Source organism: Theobroma cacao, chromosome 4 (assembly GCF_053813885.1).
Source record: "Theobroma cacao isolate CCN51 chromosome 4, ASM5381388v1, whole genome shotgun sequence".
Classification (NCBI taxonomy): Eukaryota; Viridiplantae; Streptophyta; class Magnoliopsida; order Malvales; family Malvaceae; genus Theobroma; species Theobroma cacao.
In genome coordinates, this window is record NC_142642.1 from 31,471,137 (window position 1) to 31,498,593 (window position 27,457).

Genomic DNA, 27,457 nt, shown 5'->3' on the forward strand with positions numbered 1-27,457 from the left:
AGTAAACATGTTATCCTCTAAATAAATAGCGTTGTTTTGTTATGGGCTTTGTCTCAATTGGATTTAAAATTTATTGGGCTGACCCGTATTTGGGCTTAAATTATGCCCAAAGCAATCTTCCATTGAGTTTTGCCCCACAAAAATAATGGGCTTTTGGAAACGCTTCTGTATAATGTTAGGCACTTATCAACACAACAATGCCATCGCTAGCTCGTAAGGGTTTAAATTTTAAATATTAAATATTAGTTGACTTTATTATTCTAATTCCACAAATTTAATTATTTTATTTTTATTTTAATAAATTTAATTTTTATATTTTCATTTAAAATCAATAAATACATAAAAAATTATTATTTTTTAAAATTATCATAATATAATTTAAAATAAAAAACTAAAATAATAAAATTACCTTCGAAAGGATAAATTAATCATCATAGTCGGCAAATACATGGTGTCAACAACTCAACCCCATGAAATAGCACTTCGATCTGCACCAGGAAAATAATTTGAATATGTCAAATTTAGTGTTTAGTCTTTATACTATATTAAAATGTTAAATTTAGTCCATTAATTATAATTTGTATAAATCAATTTCTAATACTTTTAATATTTATTAATATTAGTCCAATCATTAAAATTTCTCGTAAAAGTTTCTGACATTGCATTTTACAGATTAAGATGAAATTGATCATCATGATGGCGTAAAACTGATAAATGCTAACATAATATTAATTAAATTATTTACAAAAAATATTATAGTAAGCAAAACTCTTAAAACTAATCTATTTTCCAATTATTTGGAAAGGAAATTTTTTTTATTTTCAATTTATCTCAGCATTTGGCTCAAAAGCTCATTGTCTATATATATATAAAAAAAAAAGACTTGATTTCTATGATGGTGACTGAGTGTAAGAATAAAATTGATTGTAAACAAATGAACTGAAAGCATTTTCTTCCTATGGTGATTTGTGACAACATCTGAACCAGGATGGGTTATTCCTTGTAGTATAGTCCAAACATCAAGTATTCATCAAGAAGGTCAATCACCATTAAATTAAAATTCTTATGATTATCAGCTTTTTCTGGAATTTGCTAGACCACATTGGAGGTGGTTGACGATGATTTAGCTTCAAATGACAAGTTATTAATTTTCCAAAAATAAAAAACAAGTTATTAAGCAAATCTTCCAGCGCAATACTTGTATAGATGCACATAGCATAATAATATGCAACTACATGTTGTTATCATAGTGTGCGTTTTAAATTTATAAATAAAAATTTATTTTTATGTTTTTTGAATTAAAAAGATGAATCCGTAATAAGCACATAACTCCTTAAAAAATAAAAATATGAGAGGAAGAAAAGAAAGGTGAATCCATTAAAAAGAAGATGCGAGTGTGAGGAAAAGATAAAACGGTTAACAATTAGAAGTCGAAAAGAAGAGAAAAAAGTTGATTTTTGCTATGGAATGACGATCATCGGATTTTGTATTTAAAGAGAGAACAAGAGGTTGAGGTTGATCTAGTGAGAGAAAGAGAGGAGAGAAAATGAGATAATTTTTCTGTTTCTTTTATTAATTAAGAAATGTCAAATCAGTATAAATTAATATCATATTATCTTGATTAATTCTACCTCTAATTAATATCCCATCAGCAACTTTAATAGAAAAAGTTTTGATTTATTAGACGAGTTATATTAATATTTTGGTAAAATATAAAGATTAAATACAGAACTTGATCATTTAAATACTAACAAATTAAAAAAAAAAAAACTAGACGGAAATACTATATTTTACAGAAATAAAGAAAATTATTGGGCTTGGTAACAAACACAAGTTGACTAATTTTCTCTCGTTTTACTTTTATCTCTCTCCGCCCTCGCGAGAGCGAGAAAGGTAGAATGAAAGAGAGGAAATCGAGAAGGGGAAAGAAAAGGAGGCCAATCAAAGGAAACCATTCATCGATCACTCTTTGTTTGTTTCCTCCTATCTCTGCATTTCCAATTTCCCCTCTTTCCTTCAACAATCGAAAGACTGTTTGATCGTCCCAGCAACCTCGATTGAGCCTGCGCCGGCGTTTCTACCAATTCGATTCAGATTCAGTCAAATCACTTCGCTTCCTTTCTTGACTTTTTCCTCCTACTCTCTTGACTCCGACGATAGGGAAAACGTCTTCTAGGGTTAGGATACGTTTCTTCTTTTCTTATCGGATGATTTTTTAGTTTTCTTGACAAAATTTTTCTCCACGGAGTTTCGCTTTCGAAGGTATGCTGATTTATTTATTTTTTAAATAAAGATTTATTTTTTGGGTTTTCTTGGTTTTCAAGGAAATAGGCAAGAAAAAAATTGGAAAAGTAAAATTAGAAGTCCTGATTCAGATGATAAAATGATGGTTAGGGTTAGGGCAACGGCATCAGCATCATCGACGCAAATGGAAGCGTCAAGTACTAATCTGGACGCTTACAGAGGTGGCTCTACGAATTCGAGAAGATATGGAATGCTTTCGGCTTCGAATATAATTCAAGCGCCCATTTCAGCCTTGTTGGAATACTCAGGTCTTCTCCGTACATCACGCTCTATCCACCAAGAACCAGACCCTCTCATCCCCAATCAGAATCTAGAAAATTCCACTCCTACCCTTGCCAACAATGGAGAGGTTGCTATTAGGATAATTGGGGCGGGAGACCATGAGAGCGAGAGGGATGCCTCTGGTATGGTGGTTGGCCAGCTCAGGGAAGTTACTTCTCAGAGTGAGGTCTCGCTGGGGTTGGGAACGTCCGATGGTCAGGGAGGAGATACCAGGAGCAGTGATCGCGGGGTGGCTACTGGAGAAGGTGTTTCCCAGTCATCGCCAAATGGGAGTGCTGGTGCTGCTGATGCGGAAGCTGGGGATGGGGGTGGGGCTGGAGTTAATAATAGCAGAGATTCCTCCTATCAAAGATATGACATTCAGCAGGCTGCTAGGTGGATTGAGCAAGTTCTGCCGTTCTCGTTGCTTCTCTTAGTTGTTTTTATCCGCCAACATTTGCAAGGTGATTCATCTCAGTTTATGTGCTTATCTGTATTGCTCCTACAATTGCAACCATGGCTTTTAGTTTAGCTGTTAAAATTCAGCATCAGCATGTTGATAATTTGATATTTGAGAATAGACAATGGTCGGTGCATAGATGCATTTAGCAAACATTCACTGGACTTGGCCTTTACTGTAATTTAGATTTTAGGTGCATGGTTTTCCTTCTAAGCTTCTGAGTAATTTCAGAAGTTTTGCCCCCAAATATAATACGTGTACGCAAATGTGATAAAACTAGCATGAAGAGAGTTCCTCCTGAGAAATAGTTGATCGATATGGCTTTAGTTCTGAGCAGCTTATTAGTGTTTTTCATCTAGTATTGAATGAGTGTAGATCTGAAAAGCTCATTAGTGTTCTCTGGGATTTCTAGGTGCAGTAAAATTTAACTAAATCATCTTACACCCCTTCAAGCAGGGCACAATTGTTCAGTTGCACCACTTTTGCACCTAAACCGTAACTCTTTAAGGTGAAAGGCATATAAAATGCGTGTGCTGATTGAAGTGTTCCTTTTGGATTCGTTTAATTGCTTTTAATAACTTTACCCTCAATAGTGAAAAAAGTACAAAACCAACTCACTTTGGAAGAATAAAAAGATAGGAAATTTAATCCATGCTCAACTTTTTGTTGAAAATGATTGAACTAGTGTTGTGATGATGACGTCTGGTTAATTATGACAAAGCTTTATCTTTGCAACACATCAGGCTATGTGATGAAGCAAACTCTTTAATATTTTCCAGTACAGTCATCTAGTTTAATCATTTTTTTATCCATATATTAGTTATTTTTTAGAAATTAATGCCTTTATTGGGGAAGAGCTTGTTGTGCACCTTATTCATTGGGCAATAGAGGGATCCTAGCACGTAGAGTGCGCCTTCCACCTTTCACACCACTTCTTACTTCTTGTGTACTTCATTCTTTGTATGCACTGAATACTCTTTCTATGGAATTGTGTTGTTCTTCTTGCTCATTCTTGCTTGACATAAAATAATTTGGTTTTGAGGTTGACATTAGAGTTCTACTTTTAACTTTGTGTTCATGAGCTCAATCATTAGTTTCTATAAGTGTCTGACATCTATCTTCAGATAGGTAGTTTAGAAACTGGTTTTTCATTAATGTTTCTGAAGTTTTTTTTTGATTTGTTTTTGTATGAGAATGGAAAACACAACTTTTTTTTTTTTAAATTGGAAAACTCAACTTTTAAAAGATGCCTTTGTAATAATTTTTGATTCGAACTTGCATTGCCTAACTAATAAATGATGGGATGCATGTGTGAGTGAGGAACTGATTACACTCGGGCTTATGTATATTCTTGTGTTACCCCTGCTGCAAGCTTAAAATGAAACTTTTTTTCAGAGTTATACAGTAATGCTGCCTTCGCAAACTGAACCACTGTTCTTTTCAAGTTAATAACGTTTGGCTTTCTGCAAAGATTAACAGGTTTCTTTGTTACAATTTGGATTGCTGCTGTCATGTTCAAGTCAAATGACATTTTACGGAAACAAACTGCTTTGAAGGTGATGTGAAATTCAGTGTTCTGCATTTCTCTATGACCCTATGTTCTTTCACAAATCAGGAGTTAAAAGTTTTCTTCTACCATCTCTGATGCCTTCACTTGGTGGCTGCAGGGGGAAAGGAAGATCTCTGTTCTGATTGGCATCGCTCTTGCTTTCACACTTCATGTTATAGCTGTCTACTGGTGGTACTGGAATGATGATCTTTTGTATCCATTAGTGATGCTTCCCCCCAAATCTATTCCACCTTTCTGGCATGCTATTTTTATTATCATGGTTAATGGTGGGTTGTTTGCTACTAATATCTTTATCAACTGAAATGCAATTTATATTTTCTTGTACTTGCAAAGAAACATTTTATGGAGATGTTTGTGCAGCCTTATGTGTTCATATGATGTCTATTGCAGGTGTATCTTTCCAGGGTAGGGAAGTGTACAATTTTTAGTGGCAATCTTTTCTCCTTTTTCTGTGAAAAAAAAGGGCAGAAATAAGTATAGTACTTTTTTCATTCGTTGTTTTTACCTTTTTCCCTGATCCTTTTTTCTTTCTATAAGTGGAATATGTTTCACTAAATTTTCTTCTTGCATGAAAAACGAAAACAGATGTTTTCTGTAAATTTCTTTATTGCTTTGTCTGCCCATATACATTTGTTGTTTGGATTTGTCATGGGTCAGTTGTAAATTGCTGCTTACTCACCTCCTAACTGAGCACTTTTAGTGATATCTTCTGTATCTCAAGTTAGTGATAATTCATACATTAACTAGCATAATTTGAAATCCTTCCCTGTGCATGCATACATGTGCTGCTTCCCCACTTTCCCTGGCCCTTCTGTTCATGACGCTTGTTTTCCCCTTTTTTTTGTGGATTATTTTGCACTATTCCTTATTACAGTATCACAATATTTGCTTCTTTCAGATACTTTGGTTCGACAGGAAGCAATGGTTTTAAAGTGTTTTCTGTTAATGTATTACAAGAACAGTAGAGGGCGAAACTACCGTAAGCAGGTGAGATACGATATTTATAAATAGTACATACATGCATGTCTATTTGTATGTATGTTAGAGTTTGACATTTTAGTTGCAGCTGCAAAATCATCCATGTAGCTTGTATCACAGTTGTGGCCGTTGTGGGTGTTAAATCATGAGTCACAGGCATTGCAGTAAGGAAAAGTTTTTTGAACTCTTCCAGATGACCATAAAATTGAATAAATAATAATTGGAAACTAAAAATTTCTCTTTTATTAGATTTAAAGTAATTTATTACATTTTATTCTCTTATATATACCATGATAATCAAATGGTAGAATAACTAGTAATAGCCAAAATGTCAATCCATAAGCTATTAATTTTTAGGGTAAATGCCTAATTTAGGATATGAACTTTCACCTAATATGCATTTCAGGATGTGACTTTTTATTTGGATCAATTTAGGAACTTAACTCATCAAATTCATTCAATAAAGGAAAAGCACCAACAGATTCTGTTTCCTCTGTAAAGTATGGTCACATGGCCAATAAAATACAGTTGCTGTGTGTACATGGTAGTCAAATTTAGCCACATCACTTTTTGCTTTCTCATCTTTTTTCTAGATGGTTTGATTCTCTCTCTCTCTCTCCTTTGCTTCACCGTGAAGTTCCAGAAAAAAAAAAACCAAAAGTCTACTCTTGTCTCATATTGATTACTATTTCCATAAAATCAAAATCACCATCTGGTTTTCTGGAACTTTAAAGTTCATCAAAGATGCGCGCAAGAAAACTCAAGAAATTTACCTTGAATCACAGTTTAACAAAATCTAGGAAACCCTATTCACTAAAATGTAAAAAATTGATAAAAAATCACTGAAACCAGCAAATCTAAACCCATTTAAAAATAAACAGAATCTGTTGGGAAATGTTCAAAACCTTTGAGACAGATCTCAAGATTGAAGATATTGGATTACCAATTTTGGGTTGGTGCCTTGCTTCCATGAAGTAGAAGAGACAATGATGAGAGCTCAGTTGCACTGAAGAACATGGAGAAAGAATTTGGAAAGTAAAAAGAATAAACCTACACCCTAGTAGAGAGAAACTCGGCCCATTTTACAGGGAGCTTGATGGATGAAACAAAAGAAGCAAAAGAGGGAAGAAAGATTTGGAGGAGGAGATGGGTTTGTCATCCTTCCTTTTGGATGGGAACTTGATGACTCCTCAAGGCAGTGATCTAATCACTCTTTGTGATTTATGATGACTGCCAAATAGGGTCACCAAATTCTTATCAAATACAGTGATCTAATTACTGAGTGCAGATCACCATTGAAATTGAGGTGATCACCCCATATAAAAAACCTACATAGTTGGAAATCTCTTTCTCACCTAAATAGTGGCTTACAGTAGTTGTGGGCACTGCCACAACAGTGAAATAGCGGTCTACTACTATGTTTTCTCCTACTTTATACTGACTAAGAAGTACATATTTCCAGGGTCAAATGCTGACATTGGTTGAGTATATGATGCTACTTTACCGAGCCTTATTGCCAACTCCAGTTTGGTATCGTTTCTTCTTAAACAAAGACTATGGAAGCCTCTTTTCGTCACTAATGACAGGGTTGTACTTAACCTTCAAGCTCACATCTGTTGTTGAGAAGGTATGTTTTTCTATGAACATAAATTGTTTAAGCTCTTTTTGATTCATTAGTAATCTACTTTTGACGTAAAAAATGGATTTTCTGGCTAGTCAAGCAGCTTATGGCTCTTTCTACCTAAGCTTTTATGTCTCTTACATGGCTGACAAATTTCAGGTGCAATCCTTCTTTGCTGCATTGAAAGCATTATCACGTAAAGAGGTACATTATGGTGCTTATGCGACATTGGAGCAGGTAGTCTGGATTTCATTCTGGTTTTGGTTAACTGAATATTATGTGTATATATAGTTCAATTTTAGGTGCCTGTTTGCTTGCAAGCTATAGTTACTTACCAAAAATATGTTCTTGTTGATATTTATTGCAAATGAGGAAATTGAGAACATTATGTTGAGAGAAAGGGATAAAAAAAGAAATGACTCAGACTCTGAGAAAGGATTGGAGGGTTTGATGCAGAAAATGAGGAAATCTTTTTTAAAGAACATGTTTTAATTAGAAAGAGAATCTTGTCTGTTGGAGCAACATTGATGACAAATTGATGATAGTTTGTTAGTTTTGGTATTTTTCATCTTCTCTATTATAAAACTTTGGAAATGGTTGACTTCCCCTGACATCCTAATAGTTTCATTTGGTGCTTATTAAACATGTTCTTTCTCTCTGTCTTTTTTTTTTTTTTTTTTTCCGACTGGGGGTGTTACATTAGAGGAAAGATGTCTTCATTTTGCCTTGATAGTCTTGAACATTTATTTTTCGAGTTGATCTCAGATTTGGGCCTAGGAGTGAGGGAAGAGTTGCTTTCTGTTTGAATTGATCTTTTAGGGCTACAATTGCACATCATATTTGTGCATTTGTTTAAAGTTTTCTATCAGAAAAAAAAATTGTGGTGAAAATAGCTGTCTTCTGGAGTGTTGTTTTTGAAAAACCAAATTGACTCAAGTCTTCAATTTTGCATGTATAACCGAATTAATGAAACAAAGCCCTTCTTGCTAGTTTGTGCTGACTAGATGCATGGATTTTTTTTTTTTAACTTTAACCAATCTATAGTATCTTTCGCATCACAACTGATCCATTATTTCCTGTTCGTTTTTAATATTTTCACCGCTCATTTTTCTCCATAGTTTACAGCTATTCAGGGTTCTGGACCTGTAATTGCTTAATGTTTGTTGTCTTCCCTTTGAGATGATTTGTGTTGAATTTTTGAAAGGACAGTGTAGCTTTTTTGCTGTAATTCATTGGTTGAGATTTGAAAGGTCTTTAAGGTGTTTTGTAGAGTGATTGCTAACTTTTAGGAGATTAATGTTTGTTTTAACTTGTCATGTATCTGATGTAGGTGAATGCAGCTGGGGACCTCTGTGCCATCTGCCAGGAGAAGATGCATGCTCCTATCCTACTTCGTTGTAAACACATTTTTTGTGAAGATTGTGTATCAGAGTGGTTAGTTTATTGTTGCTTAGCTTTTTATGTTGTGATAATCTGTTATTTTCTGCAGATGGATTCTGCATCAAGAACTTCAGTTTCTGTTTGCACTCTGTTGTGTGTTTTTTTTCCTTTTTCTGTTCGGTTTAGTCATATACTCTCTGGATGAATGCCCACTTGTGTTTTCCAGGTTTGAGAGGGAAAGAACGTGCCCCTTGTGCAGGGCATTGGTTAAACCTGCAGATCTCAGATCGTATGGTGATGGATCAACTAGTTTGTTTTTTCAGATATTCTAAGATAATTGCTGTGTAAATCGGGGAGGTTTTTCTGCTTCGACAATCTAAAAAATACTTACCGAAAGCTGCTGTATCCTAATCATCATGGACATGGGTAAATTTGACTGTTGGGTTCTGCCATGTCCACTAAGAAATTGAAACGGAAACAACTGGATAGAAGTGAAATTGGCCGTCTGTTCCTATGTTGTATTTGAAATGTGGACTGTATGTAATGGGCCCTCTAAGCTACACAGAGTTCATGTTAAGTACTAACAGTATATGTCACTGTTCAATTGGCATAAATGAAAGCCTCTTTTTTTTTTTTTTTTTTTTCTACTTCATGTTTTTGCCCCCTGTACTGTTTCTTCTTTTGGGTCTCAAAAGAAATCTGATACTGGTCTTTGGTTTAGAGCAATATGCTTTGAAGTGCAATTGCAGGCTGGTGTTGGCTACAGCCAGAGTGCATGATGACGACATTCATGGAATGCCCTTCGTGTCTTAATAGGGAAAAACCGGTGAATGTTAAGCCATAATTGAGACGGATTTTCAAGGGAAGGTCGATGCCATTTCCGTCTCTTCAACAGTGAGGATCATGCCGTTCAGCTGATAAAAACCCTTTTGCATTTCAGTGCGGTGTAGTCTGCAAACCATTCCACCAAGAGATAATAACTAACCGCACTTCTTTCAGTTGAGTTACGCTCCTGTCATTACGATTAGCCTTGGCTACACTGTTTTTGAGCAAAAACAAGGGCTCTCGTAATTTTGAAACAAGGAGGCTCATCTATGATTGAAGAAGAGTTGATAGGTAAAAGTAACTGGAAAAATGAAAAGAATTTTTATCATTCTTATTTAATCATGGACCAAAAAAGGGGTATGCACAATTACACACGCATCAAAATTTATCAATCCCCAAAAAAAGAACAAAAAAAATCTGCCTCCTCCTTCCTCCTTCAAAGATTAAAAAACAAACAAACAAATAAATAAATAAATAAATAAAAGGAACCCTTCCCAGAAAATACCCAAAAAAAAATGAAAAAGGAAAAAGAGTATCAATCCATGTTACAGAAAGTCTTTAACATACAAAATAAGTATATTGGTAAAACTAAATTTAGACAGAAGACGGTGGAGGTCTTCTTGCATCCTCTCCATCAGGTACTGAACTAGTAGGTGAAACATCACTTTCAGGGAGAGGTAATATTTCCTGTGTCATCGGCGGGCTTGTAGTAGAGGGGGTGACCTCGGACGGTGATGGTGGAGACTCAGGTGAGGTTGGGGAATCCTCTGAAAGCATTTTTGAGAATGGGAAGTTGATGGGATAAACTTCTGTAACTTCTTCAGCCCCCTCATCTAAGTACACCACGTCCTGCATGGTCAGCTGGTGATACTCCACAATTTCCCTTAGAAACCGGTTCTCACGAGCGTATACTGAATTCTCATGCGCCAAACGTGCCTTCTCTGCCAATAGAGTCTCCAGTTGAAGCCGAATCTGTGATCACATATGCAACATCAATGAAAACGATTACCATTCATATCATTGCAATTGCTTCTACCAATAACCCCACAATTGCTCAAAACAAAAAGGATCAACAAAGAAGAAATTAAACAAAAGAATATTATTTATCTCGTAATAACAGCAGTAAGCGAACAAAAACAAACAATGTCCTTGCCCCATAAAAGAAAAGGTGTATATACGTACCAAATCATCATCTGCCGGATTGCCCCCTTTCTCTCGACTCTCCCGAAGGAGTTTGTTCTCCTCTTCTAGTTGGGCACATCGTTCCTTTGCAAAAGCCAAATCTGCTTTAACAGTTTTCAGCTCCCGCAGAAGAAGTTTTGCTTTAGCAGCTGTGGCCATTGCAACCTGTGAAGCAAAACAGAGGCAAATTATGCATTTCACTGGGCAGGCGATGAAGTTGGCTCATCATAATCCACTTCTCCTAATGCCAATGATAGAGCTGAACCATAATGAACGATGCCCCATTTCAAAAGTTAGATATAATCTTCCAAAACTTAAACTTAGCAATAACCCAAATTATACGACATCTAAGTTATGGGGATATAACCTAAAAGAGGAATTTTTTTTTTGTCATTTCTAAACTGTAAAGTCCAATAATGCAGTAAAGTCAAGACTGAATGCATTCGGGACAAGAAATTTGTCAAATGGTTGAGTGGCAGGCAGACCAAGGTCTCTCTAACCGGTAACCTGCAGTCATTTTGAGAATTTCTCAGCCTTGTTTTGATTCTCAAGTTGAAACAATCAAATGCTTTCACTACATGATTCAGTGACACACAATATTGCCACCTTACGTCGCGAGATGCCTTGAGTTGGGTTTCATGGTTGGTTTGATTCTGGAGCTGTGTTGGTTGCACCAGAGGTTGCTGCGATGTGCTATTGAAACCAGTGACCAGGTTTTGTTCCTCGGGGCCACTCCCTTTCCGCCTGATTTGAAGTTTGCGCGTTTCTTGGATGATATCTTGGGTTTTACTTTCGACAATTGTTCGACCTTCCTGCAAAGACAAGACAACGTGTTGAAGAAGACAAGAAAATGTTTACCGGTTGTGTCTTAACATCTCATTCCTATCTTGGATTTCTGATCAAAATATCTTTCAGCTTTCAAACAAATATAAAAATTGTGCAAATCTAGATACATACAAAATACTATCACTTACTAATTAAAACTGAAAAGGCAAAAAGAAGAGCTACATACAGAGTAAAAAGAAAAGTTTATAAATGAAAGAAGCTGAGAAGAGGGTAACCAAGTTCTAGTCCAAACAAGTTTCACATCTTACCTCGAAAGCCCTTTCAAATGTGTCACCAATTTGATTAAGGGAAGAGGTGAGCTTATGCAAGCCCCTTCGTATTGTAGGATTGTCCATTCTTCTAAACCCCTGATCACCTGGCTGTTGCTTTTGCTATGGAGAAGAAAACATAAGCACAAAGCATAAGAAAATGGAGCACTTAAAAATATGGCACTGCAGCACCAGCAAGAACACCAATGGGCAATTGCAAAACGTGTAGATCGAATTACTTTTGAAGACCCTTTTCCTTTCATCTCATTATTAGCAACAACAAAGAATTAAAATAGATCACCTGGGAAGCCGTTGAGGCATCGAACATATACGATGATCCCACTCTGCCGGGCGTTTCAAATTGCTGAGACATATTATCATCGTCGAGAATGGCTTTGGCTTTTCGAGCAAGAACACCCCAGAACCCTTTCGAATCATTTCTTGCATCTTCATAGGCATTGAATCCCTACAGTTAGGCATCTCAAAACAAAATTAGACAACGGGAAAAACAAAAACAATTCCATTATAAATCGATTAAAAATGACCATTTGTTGATGATTCCGAGCAGAACGAGGAAAGGAACAAAGAACCACCAATTATACGCAGCAAACAGATCTCCTTTTGTCAAATCAAATAAAAAGAACATGGTATTTGATCTAAATGATAATGAAAATATGCATTTGTTTTGTCTTGCCAATAAACGAAAGGAAAAAAAAAACCTTAGATCTTGACGGGCCGAAATCAGAGTGAGCAGCAAAAGCAGGGGAGTCGGTTTTGCGAGCAGCAGCCGAAGCACGGATGGCCTGAGCGGCTAGAGAATTGGCCGGCGATGTTGATGAAGAGAAAGAATACGAGGACGTAAACGTTTTGCTGTCATTGTCATCAGGTGGGTGGTGAATTTCTTCCTTGAACGTCGAGGCTCTGCTTATCCCCTGCCTTCTCCTATAAGCCATTTCCTTTTCCTCTAATTTCTTTTTGGTTGGTTTTTTCCTAACACAGAGAGAGAGAGAGAGAGATCTGTTTGCTGCCAAAACAGAGGGTCGGGAAAATGGAAATCAATTGTCCTTTTGGTCTTAACAAACTTCCCCTCCTTTTTTAACGAACCAGATATTAATATACAAATAGAAATGGAAATAAAAAATTAATTTCAATTATTTGGGCTTGATGATGCTTCTTGCTTGTGTTTCAAGCCACCCCTACCTTCCCCTTTTCCTTCACCCTTCTCTTACTTATTTTACTTTATATAGTCGCTATTCTCCCCTCTCACATTTTTCAAGCTTCCATGGAGGCATTTTATGTTATTTTTAGATTTAAATAAATAAAAACTAATTCACGTTTTTACAATTAATTAAAGATGGTATTTGATGGGATAATTATGGTCAGATTAAAACTTAAAAAGGGGCAAACTCACCTAAATCAATAAATAAATGTTGCTTTCTTTTGGGGTCGGACAACTCATTGATGTTGTAGCTTGGCCCATTAATCCACACCAAAGTATTTTCTTTTCCTTTTCTTTTTCTGCTCTTTTATGTGTCTTTCATGAGATGGAGATGATGACTTGAAGGCCATAATACCAAATGAAAGTGTTTAATATTTTAATGGCTTGATGCATTTCCATAGAATAAACAGAAATTAATACATCAACACAAAGTCTAGACTGAATCTGTACAATTGAATCAAATTTTGAGCCTCTCTCTCTATGGTTCATCTCTTAAGGCTCTAACATTCCAAACCCACCTTTTATCAGCTGATAAAATATTGCACCTGCCATGACAGCAATCAACCATCTCTGTTCAGGAACAATGGTAGTCTAAGATCACTGAGTTCAATGAAGCCAAACTGAATAGTTTAAAGAAGATTCTTGCTTCTTCTTTTTTTTTTTTTTGAGCACCATCTAAAATGTTTGTAACTACCTTTGTATGTTTTGAGTGCTAAGCTTCTTGTGACGGCTGCAGGCCAATTGCATCTTCCAATTTACTTCTTCGTTCAGAAATGGAGTTTCAATGCTGGAACCTTGCTGCAAAAGTTTATCCTTTCCTGAGGAGTTAATCTGATCAAGCCGCTTCTTCAGAAATGGCAAATCAAATATGAACTGAGAACCCAGTTGGTTAGGTTGGCCTGCTTTCAACTCTTGGCCTCCTTCAACAGAACCACGGACTTCAACTTCATCTTGTGCAATTATGTCTTGGCCAACACTGGAAGGATGGGAGCCCAACTGAATCTCAGAGCACTGATCCTGATGTAACTTGTCACAACCAAAAAGGCCAAAAATATCCATTGCATTACTGAAGTGACCATCCCCTTTGAAGGCAACTGGACTTTTCTTTTCATCACTGCTTGACACCACTACCACTGAAGCACTAGGGATAAGCATTTTGTTCGAGGCATAAGCCTTCTCTCCTGCACCAGCATAAGATGAATCCACTTTATAATTGGCATTTCCTAAGATGTTTGGACCCCTTTGAAGATGGTCAAATAAATTTTCAGATGCTGCAGTAAATGCAGAATCCAGAATAGGAAGTCCCCTCTGGGTGGAATGAAATGCATTAGGATTTTGACATTCAGGTTCCTGAAACCAATGTTTTGAACCTGGAGTCCAACAATTAGAAGCATCAACCGAGCATCCAATCAACTTCTGCTTGGCAATCATTTGGGCTGTTGGTCCTAAATCTTTAACAAAGAACATTAAACTATCTCTGTAACCAATATCCTGCTGATTCACCTACAAAAAAAAGGAAAAAAAAGTGGTCAACTCTCATCCAAAAGTAAAAATTCTGTAGCCCCTCCTGTCATCAATGCACTTGCAGTTGGAAACATCCTTATGGGCAGTGCCTCACTGCTTTGTATGGTGGTCAAAAGCTATGGTTGCCCCAGGAGTGAAAACAGATTAAAAAACATATGAATTATGTGATGCTCCACCAAGAATAAAAGAGAATAAAGGAAGGAATCATGCACCAGCTAGGGACCTTTACACCATGTATCTTTTGTAAAAGGAACAGCTGCTACTTGATGAAAGTAAGAAATGCTCCTCAGCACAAAGGTAAGAAAAGAAATAATTTTGACTATCCAGAACCATGTCAAAACCAAAAACGAGCATTCAGGTGATCTAATAACTGGCTACTGTTTTTTTGTTAGAATTTTAGATCAAGATATATGACACAAAGCATCTGCAATAACTGCACTCGGTATTCAACATTACTTGATTTTACAAGCAGAACAATGACACAAACATCACCTGTCAGTTAGTTGTTTAACATATATCAATGTGGAGAAACAAAAAAAAAAAAAAAGAAGAAGAAAAGAAGCAAGACTTACAGGAATTAGTGGTTTTGAATCACTATAAATTGTGGAAACAATTGAATCATTGTCAGTGTGGAGAGACGTCCAGGGTCTATACGTACAACGTCTATCTACTTCAGCAAAATTATTTCCCCTACCATTTAAAGCACCTGTTAGAGAAACAGTAATTAAAATCAGTCAGAAATATTTTAAATTTATGTGTTCAAGCAAATAAATTTCAGTCAACCATGCGAGGTCTAAGCAAATCTAAGTGGCAAATGTTTTTATGAAATTTTCAAAAGTTCAAAGCCATAAGGGTAAGAAATATGTAGTGAAACCTCCGGGAAAACAAATGGGAACGTGGCCATCCCGGAAATTTTGAAAATGACCTCCTGCAACAGTCCAAGAAATTTCAATTCAGAATGTTAAGCCCAAATTTTTTTTCTTACCAGAGTGCACTACATGATCTCTTGCATTACAATCAGTAGTAGCACCAGCGAGTCCACAAATTCCTCTAACACCTTTCCTGAGGTTTGAAGAATTAGGAAGAAAAGATGGCATAGGTTTTGATGATACATTGGTCTTGCTATTGCGTCTTAAATTTGTTGCAAGCTTAGAACTTGAGCTATATGATGGAGCCCTAGCTTCACTCATGAGCCTTCTACTAGTTCTTCGTCTTGTCTCTGAAAATTCCAACTCAAAATTCTCTGGGTCAGTTTTAAGAGAATGAAAGACCTTTTTTGCTAGTTCATCAATGGCTCGAGCCTGTAAAACCAGAATTTTGCCTTCATTAGGTGGTAAGAATAATCTTAGATATTGTGGAAGAGGACTCTTAGATGATACTGGTACCTGTCTGAAGTATATAGTTGCCGAGGAATTAAAATGCATTGCATTTTTGGATATTAAATATACATCATGCTGCACAATAGTCCAAACACGATCAGTGACAACCAATAAAATGTTCCATACTCAATTTAAATAAGCATATAATAACATGTCCAACAGTCCAAGAACTTAATTCACACTTATCACACTTGAATTTGAACAAAAAATTCTGGATGCTCCATTAGCTGTCTCAAATGAGACAATGCAAAACATATACATTTTGCTTAGAGAAGCACAGAGACCTTCAGAACAAAGAAACAAGAACTAATTCCTGAGAAAACAGCACACCTCAAATTGTTGAAGACTCGTATACATCCCTTCATGAAGTTTAGCTCTCATTGTGCCAAAATCCATAGGCTCTTTAATGATATCATAATAATCCTCAACCTTGTCATAGTTGCAAAAACCATCAGCATGGTTCATGAAAAGAGAAAAGAACTTTCACAAGATTAAATGCTGAATCCAACTACTAATTGCATACCTCTTCACGGTCAACAGGTTCAGCGAATATTTCATAGGTGTCTCTCCTAATATCATAAAGATAAGGTTTAAAGATCAATATATAATTCATGCAAGATTATTCTAAACTTAGCATTCTCTTGCACTGTAAGTCTACTACTGTTTCTACCAGTATTTGACAATGCTAACTCTTGATCTGTACACAACTCATAACTCTAGAATTGCTGATGCCTGGAAGACATGCATTTAAAAGACCCACCTCTGTAATATGTCGAGAACAAGCTCTAGTATGCGTTTCTCTGGCATCCATCTGGTAGATGGCACACTTGATAGTTGATCTGGTATGAAAATATTTATGTCAGGATTAACAATACATCTGCATTTACTTGAGATCTTAAAATAATGGGACATTTGAAGATATTTAATATTGAAAATGAGGATACCAGGGGAGACCGCTTTATCATCAAATTTTGGGCTATTGCCACCCTGGGCAGTTGGTGGATCTGAAAAGAAGCAACTAATTAATCATGTTAAAAGAAAAAGAGAGTTCACAATTAAATTCCTAGAAAATCACAAGGCTCACCGCAACTAATTCGATGATCTTCATCATGGCTTTGTAGGTCGCTGCCCTGCATGTCATTTGGCTTGGAGGTTGAAATTATTATTTATGCAACATATAGAGATTAGAGACCTTTTAACTTAGATTAATACTATATAATTAGTAAAGCCCCCAGCCAAAATATCAGAATCAAGCCACATTCCTTTTGACAATCATGAACAACTAACAAATTAGCTCCTCTATACAGAACTGAACTTTTGATCATTGTGCTTGTTGAAATGCTATACATGCTTTTCGAGTTTTGATGTGAATTATTATCTTAATGAATGTAAACTGTAATCAAATAATCCCAACACCAAGATTTTGGAGAAATCCAGGCATCTCGGAAGGATTTGACGATTCACTTTTCGCTTTTGAGTGCAAAACAGAAACGAGGGTGTATATATATATATATCAAGAAATGGAGTTAAGATCAAAGAAACCGCAATAGCTGCTAAAGGAGGCAGATTGCCTTTACGTCAGTACCAAAAATCTAACACCAAAGGACCTAAGGAGTGACCAATGACCGTATGACCCTAAACGAAGTGGCTGCACATTACCTTTTCTGAAAAGGGAATGGTAAAGAAAAGGAGAAATAAGAGAAACGAGGTATTAAAACAAATCCCATGAAAGAAAGGTGAGTGAAGAAGGCGTTGACATGTGCAAAGGAGGGTCCCCTTTGCCGTTGTGGCTTGGCTCGTACTTGTTTTGTCCTTACTGCTTAATTACCTAAATGACGACAAATCAACTGTAATTAACAAACGCTTTGTCATATTTCAGGAAGCCTTATGGTGTCACTCGTTGCCCAACTACCCATCAAATCCCTCCCAAACATTCATAGCACTTAGTACTTACACACACAAGTAAAAGTAAAAAAACATAAATTTGATTGTTTGATTTGAAGGAGTAAGACTGGTTTGAAGACACAAAGAAAAAGGAAAATGGTGAAGAAATAAATAACATTAACACCTGCTGAGCAAAGGGTGAAAGGGAAGTAGCAGCCACATCGTCGACTGGTCTGAGTTTTCTCTTTTTCCTGGCCCTAGTCCGGGAGGCTGGTCCTTGATCCTGAGGGCGAGAGTGTTGCACTTGTAAACCCATTGCCTGTGGAGGTGGAGCCAAAGCAGTGCGACCCACGCGCCTCGATCGCTGGGCCTCGCAAGGATGCGATGCAGATATTCGCGGGCTCCGCCTCTGCCCTTCTTTCCACTTGGACATTCGTACTTTTCTGCTGCACCCACACACAAATAAATAAATATATACACACACAGACATACATTCAGCAGAGCAAGAAAAGAGCAGACACATTGCTCAAATGCTACCATTTACTCACTGCTATGGAAAAAGCACATGACAAACCCACCTGGCCATTCCAAACACAGAGACAATGGCAAGGGAATGGGAGAAAAGGAACTTGAACTCAAGAGGGGATTTGTGATCACATTATATTAAAGAGGTTACAGCTAAGGGATTGGCATTGTTTTTCTGTTTATGAGAGATATGGTGAATTTTCCAGACAAGGAAAAAGGATTAAAACCCCCAAACTGTAGTCCTCATTTGCTTCCTCACATCCTGTTTTGCTTCAAATGGTAATCACTAACAACTGTTTTACTTTCTTCATAATCCCCAAGCGAGAGCTGAATAGGTTCAGAACGAAGATAGGAAATCATGGGAAATGGGTGTGATTACAGCTTAGAAGAATGTCTATTCCATGACCATCCACTCCATGAGGGCATGAGGTTTTGAGGGGTAAAAACACAAGGCATGTTTCGAGCTCTTCTATGCAGTATTTAACCCACGGATCAATATGACGCGCTGTGAATAGCGTGGATTTAACGCTTCTTAAATTACATCCTTAATCAGTTAATCCTCGTTGCATTCCACAGCTCAAAAAGTCAATTATTAATTCTCATACCCTTTTCGAGTTATAACACAAAATCTTTTCATTAATATTTTTGTCTACATTTTCTCTCTTTGGAAGTGACTTTCTATGAATGAGAATGGGATTTTTTTATTAAAAGTGTTTTTCAATATATTAATTTTAATATTGTATTTTTTCATTTAATTAAAAATTGATAAAAAAAATTAAAATTTTATTTTTAAAAAATACAGTAAAAAAAAAAAAAAAAGGCCAGAAAGTAGAGACACCTCTAACTGAGAGGGGTTTGATGTCCAAGGGGCCAACAAGAAGGCATAGGATAGAAGATAAAGCGAGAGAAAGAGAAAGTGGAAGAGTTCAACTGGTGCGAAGGTCCGCGCACGCACATTGACTCCTCCCGTGGATGACTGGATGTGGAACTCAACCATGCCTGATTGACTCACTCTTCCTTTCTCTCTCTCTCTCTCTCTCTCATCTTAGTCTTCTCTTTCCCACATTGGTTTCTCAGTCTTCCCTAATCCGAAGCCAACATTTCCTAATAACAATATCGACCCACCCTCGCAGGGATCCTTCTTATCCCCGATCCCTAATTCAATTGTTCATTTCCACCCCTATGTCCTAACCTAAACATCTTTCTTCTTTCATTGCATCTACAGATCGGAGCTCTCTCATCAGGTAATCGTTGGTGTCTAGAAGCTTTTCATTTGCGCTTGGTTTTCTAATTTTCGGCTTTCTTTCATCGTTAATTGTGTTTCATGTTGGAATCCATCCACGTTTTTATTGTTCAATTCGAGATTCCTTTCCGCAGAAGAGAGGATATTAGTATATTGAATGTTGATTCCCCTGTTGCTACAATGATGGCAAATTTTGTTTTCTATTGTCGGGCAAGTATCTCTTACTGGTAATTCTTATAATTCCCACAGTAAACACCCCCAAAAATGAAGCCAAAAAAAAAATTGCCCATTTTGTGATAAGCATATGTAGTATTAGTAGCAATGAAGCATCCAATCCTATGTCAAAGAATAATGCTTTGAATGTCTCTTCGTGCTCGTCTTCTTTCTCTTGCTTACACTTATGACTTAACCCCGTTATCATTCTTACCACTTTCTCTCACTAAGCTCCCTGCTTTAAGTATGTTATTCCTAACATTATATTCTATTACTGTTGTCTGGGTTTCTCTTTTCCCTGCCTTTTGCGCCACATTTCCAATTTTACCTGTTGTTAGTTGCATAGAAAAGGATTCATTGCATTCTTTTGGTGATTTTTCCTCATCTATCTCATTTGCAATGGTTTTCAGTTGTCCTTTGCTTGTTGCATTCTTCTCTTTGCACGGATGGATGCAAACTCAGAAAGAATTTCTCAAGATGTGCCTTTGACTGGTTCTCCTGGCCACATGGAGGGTGATTTGTTCGTTGATCACTCTGGCCAGCCAGCTTTGTGTACTCTATGTAGAAGAAGTCTTGCACCTGATTATGAGGCAACAGACGACCTTGAAACCGTCGGTCTATGTGGGGACTGCAAGTTTTTGTTGCTTGAGGATCTTGCTTCCCCGCCTCAAGACTCTCATCGAAGACGACCAGCTCGAAGAAGAAGGAATAGGCAAAGCAGTTCTGAATCAATTGAAAATCTTTTCTCACAACATTTTTCACATATGATTAATCTGGTGAGGCAGAACCAATCCCCTGTCTCTGGGCTTGAGGATCAAATTATGGATGGTGGTTCCACGGCAAGGTCATTACAGCGCAGTAGTTCCCGTACAACTCCTAGTGGTTCTAGAAGATGGCGACGTGTTGTCTCTGATACCGAAAGTGATGGTTTTGATAACCTGGATTCTATTTATGGAGAGAGTGAATCAAATGTTAGTTTTAGTCAGTACAGGGTCTTTCGGGGTGAGAGTGATGCAATATCTTTTAGTACTTATGGAGGGGACTCGGATGCTTCTGTGGATGGACACAGTTTCCTGGATACAGAAATATTTGTTCAAGCTGACAATAGGAGTGATATTGACACTGACACTGATATTGATCCAATGCATGCTGGTCTGAACCAGTGGAACTGGGATGAACCAGAAGAAGATGAAGGGGGTGATGATGATGAATGGGAAGAAGCTGATGCTGAGGAAGATGTGGTTGAATTTGCTATATCTAGAGCTGGACTTCAAGATTTGTTTATTTCAAGTCCAAGTGAAACCAATCTGCCTGTTTTTAATTTCCGTCGCTCCAGAGCTGGCTTTGAACAACTGCTTGACCATCTGGCTGAGACTGATGGCTCAAGGAGAGGAGCACCTCCTGCATCTGCATCTTTCGTGAATAATCTGCCTCGTGTTATTGTCAGTGATGAACATGAGAAGCATGATGGTTTGGCATGTGCAATCTGCAAGGATGTTTTGCCCATTGGCACTGAAGTAAACCAGCTTCCTTGCTTTCATGTCTATCACCCTTCTTGTATCTTGCCATGGTTGAGTGCACGGAATTCATGCCCCCTTTGCCGCTATGAGCTTCCCACTGATGACAAAGATTATGAAGAGGGGAAGCAGCACATCAACCAGAGTGTGGAGATACATCAAATCCAGCAGCAAGATGCAAGTGAGGACAGTTCCTCTGATGACTCTGATGAAGCTGAAGCAGATGAAGCTTGTGAACTTGGTCCATGTCGATTACAGGAGGAGCCACATGTGGATCCTACCATCAGTAGCTCTGCCAGGGAGGGTGGTCGGGATTGGCTTTTTCGAGCTGCTGCTCCTTTAGCTGGTATCCTTGGTGTTGTACTTGTGTTCTGGTTAGGCAAACCTCTAATTGGAAGAAGAGGATCAACAAGCCACACCAATCTACCTTCAGGGTGCCAGTACCAAATTCAGGTTCCAGATACATCATCACTAAACTTAAGGGGGAGCAGGAGCAGGAGATGGTGGTCTCTTTTCTGAGAAGTTTCAGAAATCTGGTGGGCAATCACTTTTTCTTCAAGATTCAAATGTAGTCTGTGTTTTAACTTCACTTGTGAATGGTTGTAGATGCAAATCTTGCCATTCGCATCCTTTATTAAATGTATTATTTTTTGGGTTTGTTGTGTATCTTCTAATCACTACTTCTGGCCTCAGGAATTGAATTGGATATGGTTAAAGTTTCTTCTAGTGTACAATGCTTGTCCAAGGTATCATTAAATTCAACTGGATTTATCAGTGTTGCAAAACCAAATCGCCTTTTATCAATTACTGCTTGACTAGGCAATCAAGTGCTCAAATTTCTGAGCTGTTATTTTGGGTATGAATGTATGTGTTTTGCATTTGAGTGGAGGATGTTAATATGCGAATACTAGGGGACCGTGTGCAAGAGATGCAGGCTGTCAAGGATTCTCTCTTGAAAATATGTCTACCATCTCTCATTTTTCCTACTTTGTGTGTCTAACATTACCAGCAGATGTGGGGTATTACGAGCGATTTCAAAGGTCTAACCAGGGTATGGAGTAAAAGGGTCGTAACAACGGCGGCCTGGCCTGGGTACGCAAAATAAGATGACTTAAAAGCACATAAAATGATGGAATTCCAATTTCAAATTTCTACACTTCGTGAAATTTCATCAGCTACCACAGCCTCTGGAAACCTTGGGACTCACAATGATTACTCTTAAATAGCTTAATATTATAACATACTAAATTCTAGACCATCCCTATTTAAGATGGTGACGGTATGAATATATAAGGAGCCGCTGATATTGACAAACAAATGATACCAAGTGGAAAAATTGAGAAACACCTCTCCACAGCTCCTGTAAGCATAGGCATGCCTCTTGGAATCTTGGCAGGGCTGGCAGAAGCGGATGCAATTGCCCTTCAAAGAATTTGAGGATTCCAACTAATCTACACAGGCTATTAACACTGACCAGCTTGGAAATAAATACGGAAAGGAACTGCTGGTTCTGCTTCTAATGCAGTGTGATTGGCTTGGCACAGTTTTAGAAGAGTATGTTCAGGTAGAGAATAATCCATCCTGCCATGGAGAAAACTGCAAAAATATGAACCCAGAACAGCACAGCTGCTGCCTCCTTTCCACAACCTCTTAAATTAGCAACAGCACCTACAAACAGGCAGAGGAGCGAGAGAGTAAAATCAGCACAATTCCCTTTCATATTATGAACCAAAAAAGTCAAAAGATACTATTATCAGTTGGAGTTTTCCAACATTTAAATCAGATAGAATCATTGATTCAACTTATGTTAGGCTAAACAGAAGTAATCCATGGAAATTAGATATATGCTTCTTATTAACCTAATATAATTATGGTTTAGACGGCTCATATGAGGCAATACTATATCTTATATATGCACAGATTTGAATTTCTTCAGTTTCCAAAAATATCTTTAAGACTGAGAACTCAGGTTCTACCAGAAAGGACAGATGTTGGCATCGTATGCTGAAGGAGTAGGACAAATCGGAACATCTTATCATTAGCAGGAAGGAAACCAAGCTTATCAGCCAGTGTTACAATGCCAAGTCCTGCAGGAGGCACCAAGCATAAACGCCCAATAATAATAGCAACAAGTGTTCGTAGACCAATTCTTGAACTTCCTGGCCCTGGTCCTGTATATAAAACAAGAAAGGCTAGAATTCATCAAAATTCTTTCCCTAAACATGGAGTTAGAAGCGTGAAACATCGATAAGAAAAATTACAACAAAATTGTTTCCTACAGTTAAAACCATGTGGCAACAATGCTGATGGTAAAAGAACAAGACCTAAAGGCAAATAGCACTATACAAATTTCTATGGAGATATACAATGAAACAGTAGCCACAAAGATGGCTAACTTACCGTCAACAAGGTTGCCTCCTAATGCCAACAAAATGCATGGAATCATGGCTTCCCTGTAGATCAAACATCATTAAACCATGATGAAATTAAATACCAAGACACAGGCATTAATAGAAAATAACCAACAAACTCTTACCAAGTTCAACTACAAAATAAGAAGCAACTTATTTTCATGAAATTATGCAAAACATACCCAAGAATAATGCAGCTGTCAGTGAAGAAATAAAGTGGAGCATCAGTTGTAAATATTAATCTCTTTAGAACCGGCACTGCACCGAGAACCATGGCTAGGATCTGCAGCAAGTACATTTATAGGCCAAATTTAGGTAAACAAAAAACACTTCCTTAAAGAGAAATATGTTACTGTTCACCAAAATGGATGTGGAACAAACTATAAACACTGAAACATTGAAACTTCAAACACCACGTGTCCCTGAAAGAAATATTTAGGTTATTGGAAGAAAAAAAAAACTGATAACTACAGTTTCTTGGTCTTTCTCTACTTGACCCGTTGAAACCTTATGCTCCATGCTAAAAACTAGAACAGAGACAACACACCTAGACATTCCGACTCCACAACTCGAAAACTGCCAATCAACAACAAAGAGAGCAAACAACAAGCACGGGTGGACTAAGAATATTGACATCCAGGTTGAGGTGCTCTTTTGGCTTTTTAACCATCTGCTTGGATTAAGGATGGAAAAATCAGTTCAACAATGTGTTGAAATTTTTTTTTTTTACCATTTCTCATTAAAATTCACAAGTATTCAGATTATTATAGTGCATGCATTACCAAATACAAATTTGAAAATTTACAGTTACTTGGAATTTGTTGCAAGGGAAACTAGCAGTTTGCCACTATGAACCAGTGATGAGTTCATGAAAGAGAAACCAACAAAATGACGTGAAACTTACTGATGCAATAATAGGGGGTTGAAAGATTTGCTTGAGCTTTAACTTCTCATAAACCAAAACTAGAAATTTTTTAATCTGCACCAAAATCCCAAATATTCAATCAGGAATAGTTCCTTGAAAATGGCAAACAGGCATGTAAAATTTTAGCAAAGTGAAAAAATAGTTCACTGGAAGCAAAGCATAAAGCTGAAATCAAATAAACATGACCCTCACCTTTCCTTTCTCTGAATTATCTGAATCTGTTACTGCAGCCTCTTGCATCAGCAATGGAACCTGCTCAGGAGAGGCATCCTTCGGAGGGTTCTTAAGAGGGAGATTTACATCCTCAAGATCAAAGGTACCTTCCGCGGGAGGGGCAAACATATGAAATACATATGTGTATAAAATGATTGCACCAACCTAACATAAATTATAGGTCAAAACTCATTCATACAATGTCCATTACTTAAGATAAAGAAATCAAAGCTACCAAACAAACAGTTGAATTGGTGTTAGAGAAAACAAAAACAAATAGAAATTAGCTATATCTTCTTTTTCCTCTTGTCCTTGTTCCTTTTGTTCATTTTAAGAAAGGGAAAAAGGAAAGGAAGGTGGAGGGGTAGTCCATGTCTACCAGATTTTGACCCTTTACAGGCCATCAAGAACTGTCTAAGCTTCTTGTTCCTTTTCTTGACCAACTCTTTAAACTTAAAATGGTTATTTTCCAAAAAAATATAGTTGTAAGGATAGGTAGTCAGAAAACCAAAGCCCAAACAGATTTTTTATCAGCACAAAAAAGGTCAAGTTCAGTGCATAAATATACATCTCCATATGTGTGGTGAATCCATCAAAATTAGAGCATAATATACCATGCCTAAAGTTGCCCGATAAGATTAATGGGTTAAAGTAAACATACCCACTGGCCAAATGAAATATATGCAGTTCCCTGAGTGCTACATGTTTCAGTGTCGCCAAAAGGATTGGATGTATCTCTACATAAAGCTGCAATCAGGACAAGTGGTACATTCCCAATGTTTCCTGCATTAAGTTTCAAAGCATATATTTTACTTGACATGCTTAATTGTCAACATAGATATAAAGCACAAAGCTAAAGCACTCAGACTCCAATTTCAAACAAATTTATAAAAGATTATCTCCTGCAAAAAATAAAAAATTGCAATGATATATTGGTACCATCAACTGTGAATAAGCACACCAATAAAGTGTCATGTGGCTGATAATATATTTATTGTGTTAAGGTTATGCATATTTATACTAACAGTAGCTTACCAATTCCAATTTGTATGATTGAGAACTTGAAGTATGGGTATGGAGGTTTGACGAAGGTTACAATAACAAAACCTATTAGTGAGCCAGAGATGGCGCCTAGAACAACATTCACAGGAATGAACCACCTGTAACACGATCAAATAGAAAAGAAGATTAAGATAAACCATTGACTTTTGATGATATAGATGAAAGGCAAGAAAGAAGAAAACTGATTCATACCACTCAAGCATTTTCTGTAGAGTAACAGCTTGTCCAAGTTGAGAAAATATTAAACACGGAAGCAAAAGCGAAAACACTAACTGCAATGTGATTGATGGAATGTTAAGTAAGTATTTGCCAATTTAAATTAAAAAAATAAAAAAAATAAAATCACAAAAATCCCCATATTTTGGAGACAGATTACCAGAAAAATAATTTACAGAAAAAAGGCAGTTCAACGAAAGAGGGAATGGATGAAATTACCCCATTTAAAAGCTTCCTGCCGTTTGCAGGCAAGATATTAACATACTTGGAAGCCATTAGAAAGCCCAGGAAACACATGGTGAATACTTTTGCTATTGGCAAAACTGCTATCTTTATGCTTCCTAGTAAAGACTCTCCTCCCGCTGCCGCCGGAGCTTCCATCACCGCCGACAAAACCCTTTCCATCTCTTCTCTTTACCAATATTATCTCTCTCAAACTCTATTCCAAAGCCGACATGCGATCTAATCCAATTCTTAAGAGTGCGAATACCCGCTTACTACAACAATTCAGTTATCCTCTATTCGGTCCGCGGATTTCCTTCAAAAAAAAAAAAAAGGAAAAACTAGCTGAACCGCATCAATAGAAGTTATCTTTCATTAATTCACAAATTAAAAAGAACTGAGTTTTTCCATGAATGCCTAAGAAGAGATTCCAACAAATAAAATTGCCGGCATACACACATGTCGATCACAAAACTAACAACATAATTAATTAGAATTTCCGGATAATTCGCATTTTCCAATCAATGAGAGATAATAAAATTAAACTAGATTCTTTTAAATTTTCCGGATATAGAATAGTAATCAGAAGAAGAAGAAGAACCTGAAGAAAGGATTGAATAACGTCCAGACAGAGAAAAAAATTGAATGCAAAAGAAAAGAATAATAATGCTGGCTGGGGGGAAATTGAAAAATCCTGATAGCCAAACAGTCTCTTTCTATTTCACCCCGTCTCTATCTCTATCCCTCTCTCTCTCTCTCTGTTTTCACAGCTTCGGTTAGCTGTCAACTGTTTTGGTGATTAACTTGCAATTCAATATACCAAAGGGCAGATGGGATCCGCTTCAGTTTTTCTGTGCAGATCGGCCACCGTCTTCACGTTGTTGCTGTTGGACTCTATATATACTTATATTGCGTAAGTTACCAAAGCTGCCCCTCGGTTTTGTATGCGAATTCACCATTTTACCCCTCCCTGCTTCACTCCTAATTTCCGTACGAATGGAAATTTCCTCATGTCTCTTTTCTCTCTTGCGTCTCTGTCTGTATCTTCGGCTCGCACCTTTTAACGGCTTCTTGAGTTATCAATTTATACGCTTCTTCTTTTAAAAAAAAAAAAAAAATTATTTTTGCCTTTTCATTTTCTGTGGCTCTGTTCCGTGGGACTTTTATTTTCCCCAAATTATTTCTTTTTTTTTTTTAATAATATTCCCCAACTTATTTAATTCCCTCCA

The 27,457-nt window shown here is 37.0% G+C and overlaps 5 protein-coding genes across 7 annotated transcripts; 2 read left to right on the forward strand and 3 right to left on the reverse strand.

Annotated features, from left to right (window-relative positions):
- The first annotated feature begins 1,801 nt into the window (after nt 1–1,801).
- On the forward strand, nt 1,802–9,210 carry LOC18602165 (RING/U-box superfamily protein). 3 transcript variants are annotated; one of them, XM_007033384.3, is made up of 9 exons: nt 1,802–2,262; nt 2,395–3,029; nt 4,505–4,581; nt 4,693–4,861; nt 5,494–5,582; nt 7,036–7,200; nt 7,354–7,431; nt 8,525–8,628; nt 8,801–9,210. In XM_007033384.3, the coding sequence occupies exons 2-9, from the start codon at nt 2,429–2,431 to the stop codon at nt 8,904–8,906; spliced, it is 1,389 nt and encodes a 462-aa protein (XP_007033446.3). In that variant the 5' UTR covers nt 1,802–2,262; nt 2,395–2,428; the 3' UTR covers nt 8,907–9,210. The 3 variants fall into 3 exon arrangements, with proteins under 3 accessions (XP_007033446.3, XP_088661630.1, XP_088661629.1); XM_088805504.1 differs by having other exon boundaries at nt 2,401–3,029; XM_088805503.1 differs by lacking the exon at nt 1,802–2,262 and having other exon boundaries at nt 2,384–3,029.
- A 489-nt stretch (nt 9,211–9,699) lies between these two features.
- On the reverse strand, nt 9,700–12,893 carry LOC108661648 (heat-inducible transcription repressor). Its single transcript, XM_018119203.2, has 6 exons — nt 12,395–12,893; nt 11,977–12,141; nt 11,676–11,798; nt 11,193–11,393; nt 10,582–10,746; nt 9,700–10,371 (listed from the first exon to the last, which is right to left on the reverse strand). Exons 1-6 carry the CDS (start codon nt 12,626–12,628, stop codon nt 9,994–9,996), a joined length of 1,266 nt encoding a protein of 421 aa, XP_017974692.2. The 5' UTR covers nt 12,629–12,893; the 3' UTR covers nt 9,700–9,993.
- A 350-nt stretch (nt 12,894–13,243) lies between these two features.
- Nucleotides 13,244–18,659, reverse strand: LOC18602166 (uncharacterized). The gene is made up of 12 exons (XM_088805677.1): nt 18,260–18,659; nt 17,866–18,124; nt 16,882–16,927; nt 16,742–16,801; nt 16,558–16,636; nt 16,321–16,366; nt 16,128–16,226; nt 15,804–15,872; nt 15,404–15,719; nt 14,991–15,124; nt 13,589–14,397; nt 13,244–13,439 (listed from the first exon to the last, which is right to left on the reverse strand). Exons 1-12 carry the CDS (start codon nt 18,265–18,267, stop codon nt 13,373–13,375), a joined length of 1,992 nt encoding a protein of 663 aa, XP_088661803.1. The 5' UTR covers nt 18,268–18,659; the 3' UTR covers nt 13,244–13,372.
- Nucleotides 18,660–19,055: 396 nt separating this feature from the next.
- Nucleotides 19,056–21,913, forward strand: LOC18602167 (uncharacterized). Its single transcript, XM_007033386.3, has 2 exons — nt 19,056–19,450; nt 20,073–21,913. The coding sequence occupies exon 2, from the start codon at nt 20,109–20,111 to the stop codon at nt 21,696–21,698; it is 1,590 nt and encodes a 529-aa protein (XP_007033448.3). The 5' UTR covers nt 19,056–19,450; nt 20,073–20,108; the 3' UTR covers nt 21,699–21,913.
- A 373-nt stretch (nt 21,914–22,286) lies between these two features.
- On the reverse strand, nt 22,287–27,250 carry LOC18602168 (Auxin efflux carrier family protein). Its single transcript, XM_007033389.3, has 11 exons — nt 26,830–27,250; nt 26,226–26,544; nt 25,983–26,062; nt 25,764–25,888; nt 25,390–25,511; nt 24,708–24,893; nt 24,495–24,569; nt 23,773–23,873; nt 23,580–23,632; nt 23,156–23,350; nt 22,287–22,847 (listed from the first exon to the last, which is right to left on the reverse strand). The coding sequence occupies exons 2-11, from the start codon at nt 26,409–26,411 to the stop codon at nt 22,726–22,728; spliced, it is 1,245 nt and encodes a 414-aa protein (XP_007033451.1). The 5' UTR covers nt 26,412–26,544; nt 26,830–27,250; the 3' UTR covers nt 22,287–22,725.
- Nucleotides 27,251–27,457: the final 207 nt, after the last annotated feature.